Source organism: Hydra vulgaris, chromosome 10 (genome assembly GCF_038396675.1).
Source record: "Hydra vulgaris chromosome 10, alternate assembly HydraT2T_AEP".
NCBI classification, from domain to species: domain Eukaryota; kingdom Metazoa; phylum Cnidaria; class Hydrozoa; order Anthoathecata; family Hydridae; genus Hydra; species Hydra vulgaris.
This window is the reverse complement of record NC_088929.1, coordinates 37,354,686-37,366,035: the sequence shown is the minus strand read 5'-3', so window position 1 is coordinate 37,366,035 and position 11,350 is coordinate 37,354,686. Positions and strand designations below refer to the sequence as shown.

General features: G+C 29.8%; 1 protein-coding gene across 1 annotated transcript; it reads left to right on the top strand.

Moving 5' to 3' along the window:
- Positions 1-393: 393 nt before the first annotated feature.
- Positions 394-1,883, top strand: LOC136086323 (tigger transposable element-derived protein 4-like). The gene is made up of 3 exons (XM_065808617.1): positions 394-518; positions 788-1,192; positions 1,502-1,883. Exons 1-3 carry the CDS (start codon positions 394-396, stop codon positions 1,881-1,883), a joined length of 912 nt encoding a protein of 303 aa, XP_065664689.1.
- The last annotated feature ends 9,467 nt before the right edge of the window (positions 1,884-11,350 follow it).

Below are 11,350 nucleotides of genomic sequence, written 5' to 3'. Positions count from 1 at the left end.
AAAGTCATCGTGAAATGCGCTTAAGAAACTTTTTTGTTTAACTTTCTATAATTCGAATCTCTATAATTCGAAAACTTCTACAATTCTATATATTCAGTAATATTCTCCCTGTAAATCGAACTTTTTAAATTTTTGTCGTATAAAAAGCTCGTTAATCATCGAACTCTTTTTTCAAATTTCGAATGTTTTGATTTTTTGTTAAACAATTAGCGTGAATTATTTTCAAATAAAGAGGTTTCGAAAATCTTTGATATTCCACCAAACACTCTTTCAACCTGGAAAAAGAATAAAGATAAAATCTTCGACGCTTTTCGTCAAGGAATTTTGGCTAAACGGGTGAAAGTTGATACGTATCATCAAGTCAACAAAGCTGTACTCAAATGGTTCAAACGAATGAGAGCTGATAATGTCCCAATCAATGATTTGCTGGTAAAAAAAAGAGCTTTATATTTTGCGAAAGAGTTAAGCTTCGAAAATTTTCAAGCTTCGGATGGATGGCTAGACAAATTTAAGAAAAAGTAAAATAATTTCTTATTTTATTCTCTCCAATTTGTATGATTAATGACTTTGCAATATATGATTATTCTTTAATTGCTTTAAAAAAATAAAGTAAATATTTTCCAGAATTAGGCATTCTGGAAACTTCCAAAGACCTCGAAGTTAAATTCAAACGTACATATCGCACGTATAAGTTACGTCAAAGCAACTATAATTTTTTTTAGATATGGTATATATTGATTTTTTTTTGATATGGTATATATTGATTTTTTTGATAATTTTTCTTTAGATATGGTCTATTTTTCAAAACCATTTCTGGAGAGGCAAAGTCTGTTAACAATCAGATGATCGCTCCATGGCTCGAAACCATACTGCTTACAATTCTCTCTCGATACCCACTTGAAAATATTTTTAATGCCGATGAATTCGGTCTTTTCTACCAATGTTTGCCTGACAAAAGTTTACATTTAAAAAATGAAAAGTGCATAGGAGGCAAGCATAGTAAAGTTCACCTGACTGGGATGGCCGCAGGTAATGTTAAAGGAGAAAGACTTTTAATGTCTGTAATTGGAAAATCGAAGTATCCTAGATGTTTTAAAGGTGTGAAAAATATTCCTTGTTGCTATCGGGCCCAACCAAAAAGTTGGGTGTCGGCAGAATTATTTGAGGAGTGGGTTAAAGAAATTGAGCTAAAGTTTAGTTTTTAGAAAAGGAAAATTGCATTAATTGTAGATAATTGTTCTGTCCATCCTAACGTGCAGAAACTTGATTGGATGGAGCTTATCTTTCTTCCACTGAATACAACTTCAATCACTTAACTTATGGATCAAGGAGTTATACGATCTCTTAAAGCCAAATAACGCTCACTTGCAATGAAAAAGCAAATTGCTGCTTTAGAAAAAGCAAATTGCTGCTTTAGAAAAAGAGAACAAGATGTTTATGCTAACATAAGCATGGGATTCCATTCCAGATAAAACCTTCATATATTGTTTCAAAAAATCAGGAATGTCATCAAAAAATCAGGAATATCAGAAGCAGTGGAAAAGTATGTAAATGATGATAACGAACCTTTCTGTGGCTTAGATGTATACGAGACTGTAATGGAAAACTTAAGAGATGATCTCGAATTGTTAAAAACAAAATTCGATGCAGATTTTAATCTCACGGTCGACGAGTTAGTAGACATAGATTTCGATGTTTGCATTGCCAACAAATCATCAGATGAGGACATCATTGCAGAAGTTTCTGAGCATGATGCTATTGAAACTGAAGAGGAATCCAATGATAAGTGCGTTGGTGTTTCTGACAATGCTACAAAACCAAGTCTGAACGAAGTGATGCATCATGTCACTGTACTCGAGAATTACAGTCTTTATTCTAACTAAAATCTCTCTAATTCGAACCTTTTTTTTTTCCCCCCTTAAATTCAAATTAGAGAGATTGTACTGTATTTGCAAACTTTGTTTGCCAAAAAAAAAAAAAAATAATTATCTGCAAACATTCTAGAGAAAAACAAAGTATTCCAACTATGATACTGCATAATAAGAATTAAGTAACATGAACGTAGCTGAAAAACTTTTTCAAGAAAAAAGGAAAAAGAAAACCCTTAATGGAACAGAACATGGACATTATAATGTATTCTAACGTATTCCGTAATAATATAATTATATAACTACTCTTCGGTGCCTAATAGAAGGGGGGGGGGGGGGTTGGAAATATCACTAAAACTTAATAAGCAAGGGGGCTTGGAAAATTTCGAGTTTTTTTAAATACTTAAAACAATAACTAAGTAATGTTTTTGTTAATTATTAACATATATATTAGTGTCTGAAAACAAGTAAATATATAATAAAGAAGTACTAAAGTCCAAAGAAGAAATATCAACAGAAGTCCAGTTCAAATAAGTTTCTCTCTTAACATATTTTATAAAATGTCAATGTCTAACGGAATTTTTTCTAAAATTTAATAGCCGGGGGGGGGGGTTGGAATAAGAATGTCCAGGGTGGAAAATTTTTGAAAAATTAATTAGTGGGGGGGGGGGGGGGTTGGACGTCTATTAGGCACACAAAGAGTAGCTGTCATGACCCGCACATAACGCGGTAAGTCTGTTCCGCAGCCGACATTTCTAAACTTGCTTTCAATTTGAACTCTATACTTTATTTTAGTAACCGGAAAAAAATAATCAATTTAAAGTTCTTGCCTTTTGGTTAACAATATTTTACTATACTTTAGAACTTCTTTACTTCAATATTTTTTACATAATATAAGTATCTTTAACATATAATTGAGTTGCGTATTATTTCTTCAGGTGTACATAAGTACACTTGTAAATATAACATTGCTTGTGTAGCATTTATTAAAGGACATACATTGTAATGAAAGTTCATCAATTTTAAAATATCAGCTATTAAATGATCTTGTTCTTGAAGATGCAACATAGCGTTAACCATGGGAAAAGCAAGGGTTTTTGAGACCAACTTTATCAAAAGTGTGATCTCTGAAAAAAGTATCGCCTTCGAATTTTTAAAAATAAACAACACAGATTATTATTCTTTAAATGCTATATAAGTCTATTTAAGTCCTTTCTCAATTGCATGCAATTGAGAAAGGACTTAAATAGTGCTATTATTAAAATGAATTAAATAAATTACTTTAAAAGTTACTTTACAAATTTAAAAATAACGTAATGTTCATCTATTATCACAGAATTTATGATTAAATCAAATTTAATATAAAGGTTTAAGATCTTATAACTGATTCAAAAAAAGTTATTTTGCGGCGACTGAATTTTCAGTTTCTACTAGAGGGCCAAAATTATGGAATAAAATATTAACTAATGAACTTAAAACAATTGCTACGCTTAATGAGTTTAAGAACAAATTGAAGCAAAAACTACTGATGAACGACATAGCGCTCAGCTTTTTCTGAAGTTTTAATGATTGCTACTGTTAAGCTTACCTAACAATTAGAGGTTTGTCATTATCGGCTTGACGATCTTATTAAAGGATTGTGCCAAGTATTATTGCTTAAATTTTTTTTTTTTCTTTTCTTTTTTTAAAAAATATATATATAAAATTATGGTTTATAAGAAATATTCACATATTTCAAGGTATATGCTGGTGCAAAAGGAAAGCTTCAGGATCATGTGGATTTGCTTGCATGATTTTTAGTAATATAGTTTCTTTATACTAATTCTTTTTTTTTCTTTTTTTTTAATTTTTTTTAACAAAAACAAAAAGTTAAGGTAGGACTTTAGGACCGATGATCTTTATTTTATTAAGTCTTTAGAAAAACGTTTTTTATTATATAGTGTTACGTTTTTTAATTTTTTTTGTTTTATATTTACGGTATAGACAAAGGGGCTTTGTGATAAGACCAATTATGTCTTCTTCTTGCCCCTGCTATTTCTATTTATATTATGGTTTTCGACTTTAATAAATTTATATGGCAATAAAAAACAAAACAAAAAAACAGGTATTAACAGATTATAAAAAAGATAATAAAATCTGAGAATACCTTATCGCGTGGTCAAAAATGTAAAGTGAAATATTATATGGTCAAAATTAATAAATCCTAATTAAAAACTCCGAGTCAAAAACGCACAAATGAGAAACGGCAGCAGCAGCGTTAAATTAAACATTAACAACAATAGGACTAATTAGTTGAAGTATAGGAGTAAAAGTTTGTCTAACGGCAAGCCTATAATTTTAATAATGGTACAAAGTAACATGGTTTCTAACACGAGTTGCTCGGTCAGGGTTGTGCTTCAGTTGGTTGTGCCATCTAGCATAACCTCTCGGGAAAAAAAAAAACACAATAGTAACCTCCTCATGGGAAGGAAGATTGTAACGGAGTCTATCATGACCTTCAAGCATAAACATTTTGGCAGCAGAAGTTTGTCTACGTTCTAAAATTGCTTGGTGGATTTCTTCATCCTCTACTTTTGTCATGTTACTAAATGTAAAAGCAAATGGGTTTTCTTGATTAATTAAATTTTGCAAGAGTTGCATTAATTCATGTATACAACCATCATTACCAGGTTGCTCCGTTCTGAATGACATTGCTGCATTAGGATTATAGATATATAACTGACAATATGTGGGAAAAACACCTTCTTTAGGCCTTAAATTTCTTACACGATGCAAAACTTGCCCACAGACCCTAAAACAGAAAGGCTCTTTAATTGAGGAAGGAGCTATTTTGACTGTGAAGGAAGCAAAAAATAAAAAAGGAATTATAACTCCTTATGTGTTTAAAAAAATTTTGATTGACAGCATGATCAAAATGGTTTCCTTTCATTAAACCAGTTAACAATGGTAAATATGGAGAAAAAAGGGCTTATACAACTTATCTTGAATAAAGACACAAAAATGAGCCTCATTTAAAAACTTCTTCGCTCCACAATACTGACTAACATAGGTTAATTCTCCAAGGTAGTTACTTTCTATTGCAATATTATTTCTTGCCATTCGTTTTGATAACAATGTGTTTCAGCTTGCCTAGGCTCATCTCTTTCATTTCAACGACAAAGCATAAAACAATAATCTAATTATGTTCAACCTCTACTTTAGTCAAATTTAAATTAGATTTTTTAAAATAATATAGCAATGTGTAAAGATAACAGATTTTTATCAAAAACCTAAACTAAAGCTATAAATAAATTAATATAATCTTTATAACTGAGAATATATTTAAGGTCGTTATTAATTATTGACAAAATATTATTAATATTTAATCAAAAAAGCAATAAAAAGTAATTTAAAAAAATTATAAAATTTTTACAGATAAGAGCTCATAAATAAAGCAAATTGAAAAAGTTATAAGGCTTGTCTGCTCAGCAAATACTGCTAGCAATGAATGGTGAAATGTAATCCTCCATCATAAAATCCCTTTCATTACTTTAAACGCATTTAATTCAAGATTTGCAATATATAGGTAACTATAAAACCAATAATAGAAAACCTCTATAAACAATCATATATTTACTTTAAGTGAAGAAACTTGGAAATATTGAAACTTCTTGAACTATTTTAAATTTTTTTTACATATTTAGTATTCTAAAGAAAAAAAGGTCAATAATACAATGCAGAAAAATTAAAATGTGTGCACGTATGTATATATATATATATATATATATATATATATATATAATATATATATATATATATATATATATATATATATATATATATATATATATATATATATATATATATATATATATATATACACTAATGGCCATAGGAATGGACACCCCTGTAGTTTTTACCATTTTTCTTAGAAAAGTTGACATATCATGCATTTGGTGGATTTAATTATTTATTTTTATATTTAAACCACTTCATCTATTATTTGGCTTATAGGAAATCGCAAATTTTAATCGTTTATATCAGTTTTAAACATAATTATGGATTATTATTGTTAATTGGTGTCAAAAATGAGTCATTGCTTTGCTAATGGATTTCTCTAGTAAAAGGTGAATGTCTCATTATTTTTTTGCTTTTGTGAAAATTAGTCTATTTATTGTGATGACTAATAGTTAATTACGTTATTAATTAATATTTTTAACCATAAATCTTTTAAGCTATAAATACAAGATCATTTGTTTTGTAGTCATTTAGTTGAGTTTCAACAATTGCTGCTGAAAAGTCGACAGTGCTCTTGAAGATTTAGTGTGTTTTTTAAAATTGTATTTTTATTTACAATGGCGAAAGGATATTGGTCATCTATAAAGCGATGCAAAGCTGTTACATTACGTGAAGAAGGTTATTCGTACATGGAAATCGCCAAAAAATTGGGAAATTGAGCAACAAAATCTAGAGTGAGAGAGGTGTGCGAAAGGTTTAAGGCAACCAATACCTTCAAAAATATGCCAAAAAATGGAAAAATTAAGAAGACAACTGCCAACGATGACAGGATGATAACGACGCTTGCACTTAAGAACCGAAGAGCAACTTCAGCTGAAATTAAAAATGATTTAGAGGCCGCCGGAGTTTCGGTTAGTTCGAAGGTTTTTTGAAAATGGTTTAAAGGCAAGAAGACCCAGAAAAAAACCATATTTAAACAAACAACAACAAAAGAATCGTTTGATTTGGGCAAAAGAACACAAGGAGTGGACAAAGGAGGACTGGGCAAGAGTTATTTGGAGTGATGAAAGCAAGATTTTCATTTTTGGAAGTGATGGAATCAATCTGAAAAGAATGCCCGGTGAAAATCTATTACCGTAGTGTACATTGGTTACAATGAAGCATCCCATAAGTGTAATGGTGCGGGGATGTATGACCAGAGATGCTGTGGGTCGTATCCCACAAAAAAATACCAAGAAAACATATTAGAAGCCAAATTACTCCCATCGATTGATGATTTTTTTGAGGGCAAAACAGAAACCTGTGTGTTCCAGCAGAACAGCGTTACATACCACACCGCAAAAACTGTCAAAAATTGGTTTAAAGACAAAAAAATAAACGATTTGAAGTGGCCTGGAAACAGTCCAGACCTGAATCCAATAGAAAACCTGTGGTCTCGACTGAAAAAACTTGTTAGGAAAGAAAAACCTGGGAACAAGCGACAATTAATAGAGGCCATAATCAAGTCCTGGTTTCACGTGATCAGCACTGAAAATTTGGGCAATTTAGTGGACTAAATGCCTCGTAGGATTGCTGCAGTAATAAAAAATAATGGATATCCAACAAAGTATTAAGTTTTTTTTTTATAAAGCATTTTTTTAATAACATGATTTGTAAGCTGTAAAACGTAAATTTACCATAATTTGCGACTTTGTCATTAAATTGTTATATTTTTATATTAAAATTGTGAATTTTAATCAAAATTTTAGTTTTTTTAAATCTAAGCACATCAAAAAATAATAATCAATATAAAAAACCGCATAAATATGGTTATTTTCTTTTAAAAAATACGATAAAGTGAAGTTTTCATATATTTTGAAGGGGTGTCCATTCCTATGGCCACTAGTGTATATATATATATATATATATATATATATATATATATATATATATATATATATATATATATATATATATATATATATATGAGCAGCCGTGGCGCAGTAGTTAGAGTTCTGGCTCAGAACCCAGAGGTCCTAGGTTCGATGCCAGCTCAAGCCCAACAAGCGACATTAGTACGGAAGTAGGTGTAAACCTCCTGTTAAATGCTGTCACGCGGTGCTCTGCGATAAGACCGTAAGGACTTCTGGGAGCACCTAAAATAACTACAAAAAAAAAAAAATAACATTAAAATATTGTAATGAAGAAAATATTCTCTAAACAAAAAATCCAAAAAATTAAATGAAAGTTACTGAAACTTATCTTATAACACTTTGTATACTTACCTTTATAATAAAAAATGGATTTAAGTTGAACATATTTAATGAAAAAAAATAGAAACTTAAAAATGTTTAAATGGGGTGGAGCTACTAGTAAATAGGAAGCCCGTTTTTTAATAAAATTTATTTATCATCGAAGACATAAAATTGTTATCACAAAAGAACAGAGTAACGGGTGATGCGGAAGTTATCGGATAAATCCTAATTTCATTATTTGACCATAATAGTTAGTTTTTGTGGTTTTATGCGTAGGCATAAACGACCTATAAAATATAAACTTTATTATTTGAAATACAATTATTCAAAATGAGGTTAAATGCAGCTGAACGAGAATCTTTTCGAAAGCGACTAAAAATGTTTTTTGTAAATAAACCTAATATAAAAATAAATAAAAATTCGTAAACCATTTTGAAAAGGAAGGATTTGCTTGAAGTACAATATATGATAACCTAAAAAGACTTAAAACTGTTCAATCGTTTTCTGATAGAAAGCACCCTGGTCGTCCGACATCTTGGACTAGAGAAAAGAAAGCCAAATTAACGAGACTTGTCAACAATCGAAAAGGGGTCAGTCAGAGAAAAATAGGTATTAAATTCGGTGTAAATCAATCGACAATTGGTCGTCAGTTAAAAAAAATGATATTAAATATAGAAAACGTGAAAAGATTCCAAAATACACAATAGAACAACAAATAAAGGCAAAGAAAAGAAGCAGGAAACTAGTTAACCAACTCTATAACACAAAATCGCTTCTAGTCATCGATGACGAAAAATACTTTTGTTTTGCAGGGGACAACATGCGTGGAAATTCTGGATACTACACAAACAACAAAAAGACATGCCCAGAAAGTGTTCGTTTTATAGGAAAAGAGAAATTTCAAAAAAAATGATCAATGAGGATAGCCATATCTGACCGTGGTATGTCCCAGCCATTGTTTCGCACTTCCAAGGCTGTAGCGATCAATTCATCAATCTATATTAATGAATGTTTAGAAAAACGACTTCTTCCATTTATTCACAAGTATCATGGAGACTTTAACTATTTATTTTGGCCAGATTTAGCAAGTTCTCATTATTCTAAAGATTCTCTAAATTGGATGGACCAATATGTAACTACGTTGATAAAGAATCCAATCCCCCAAATGTGCCTCAAGCACGACTAATTGAATATTTTTGGGGACATTTGGCACAGAAGGTTTACGAGGGAGATTGGCAAGCTTCAACAGAGCAAGTTTTGATTGATCGCATTAAATTAAAACTACAAGAAATTGATTTAAACTTTTTACAGTCGCATATGAAAGGCGTCAGAGCAAAATTGAGATCAATTGCAGATGGTGGTGTTTTTTCATATAAAAAAATAATATATTTTTATTAAAAGATAAATGCTTTATTTAAAAAAAATATAGTAGTAGTTTTTTTTTTTATTTATAAATAAGTTATTGACGTTTTTATTTTGTCCGATAACTTCCGCATCAGCCGTTATATATATTTTATGCAAATTTTTTTTTAAATTAACAAAATACAAATTGTTAACAAAAAGGAACAGAGTATATGTATTTTCAACCAATTTTTCTTAAAAAGTAACTGTATATCAATATTTAATGAAGTATATATCTTTTCAATAAAATTTACTTTAAATTATTAATAATAAGAAAATTATGGATATTAAAAAGCTATATATCTTTTCGACATTTCTTTTAAACACTTTCTGTCATCAATATTTTTCAACACATTTTATGATTACACTAACGACAAACATTTAAATTAATGTGTTTCATCATGACAGTACACCACTTGACTTGCAAGGACAACATTCTTGCTCTCAACAAAGCTAGGTCACATTAGAGCAAAGTACACCGTTGGCTAGCAAGGGCAACACTCTTGCTGTAAACTAAGCCAGGTCACAACAATTCGAAACCATGCAAAAAACATAATAACCACCTACAAACTATAAACACATAACATTATAACACATCAAAAACATACTATGTTACATAGAACGACTTCATATATAAAAGATATTAACACACTTACAAAAATATAAACCCATTTAACCTTAACACATATGAACATAATAAATGACTCATAAAAATAATTAAATATATAAATTAAGAAAAATATATGAATTAGAAACAATTAAAACCACAACCTTATTTTTGTAATATTTGTTCAATGGCATACCTCGTAATGAATGTTTATCATCTTTAAAAAACAAACTATCAAAACGACCTGGTTTTTAAGATTATTGAAGCAAACAAATTATCTGTAATTTATTTAAGAATAGGTATTAAACGATCTTGTTCTGCAACATAGAGTTGATTGTGTGAGATGCTAGGATTTTGGAGATAAACACCAACTTTTTCAAGAGTTTGACCTTTATCAAAATTTGACCTTTGAAAAGAGCATCGTCTTCTAGTTGTTAAAAATAAAAATTGAAGATTAATATACTTTAAATACAATTGACAAAGAACTGGAATTGCTTTAAAATGCATGATTAACTAACCTGACTTAAAAAGTTAATTTGCTAATTTAAAAATACCATAAGGTTTATCCATTACTACAGAAGTCATCTAATTATCAAATATAAAAGATTTTGATCTTATTACTGATTAAGCAGATATTAGGATAGATTAAAAAGATTTGAGTATACCTTTTCGCGTGGTCAAAAATATAAAGAGAAATACTTTAAGGCCAAGCGTGCAAAATCTTCTTTTAAAAACTCCGTGCCAACGCGTACGAATGATTAACGGCAGCAGCTGCGTTAAATTAAACATTAATTATATGCGATAATATTATTACGGAATTCTCTTGAAACATTTGACGAAGAGTTTTGAAATTGTATTGTCCTTGGATGTTCAATCAAATAAGAAAGTTTTTATAAAGGTTAAGTCAATTTTGTCCTTTAATAGGCTGAAGTTGAAAAATTTCTGGTGCAAGTTTTTAAGTTTTATTATTATATGGTTTTATATATTAGTTTTTAAGTATACAAGTTATTTAGTCTGGGGCGGATCTAGATTTTTTTAATCTTTGAGATGGCTAACTTCCAGACACATATTCATCGATAAATTTTAAGTTTCATAGTATAATATTTTAGCGTTCAAAAGTATGACCATATAAAGTATGAATCCATTCATTCTTGAGGAGGTTACACATTTTATTTGTTTATAATTTTTAAACGCTGAGAGATTATAGTATGAAACTTAAAATTTATCGAGGAATATAAGTCTTATTGAGAATAGTATAAGAAATATTTTATCAACTTGTTGCTCTCACGTTTACGGCAGGAGGAATGGGGGGGGGGGGGGAATTAGGGCAAAAATTTAAAGGCTTTTTTGTACCCAGACTCAATCATCGCAATTTTTTGAAAAGCATTCTTACTTGATAAAGTATAAACAAATATATGTTTGGAGTTTGCTTCATATCTTGAAGCTAGCCATCTCAATGACCAAAAAATGCTTAATCCACCCTGTATTCAGCAGTCTTAGCTTAACTTTATTAGTTTTATTTA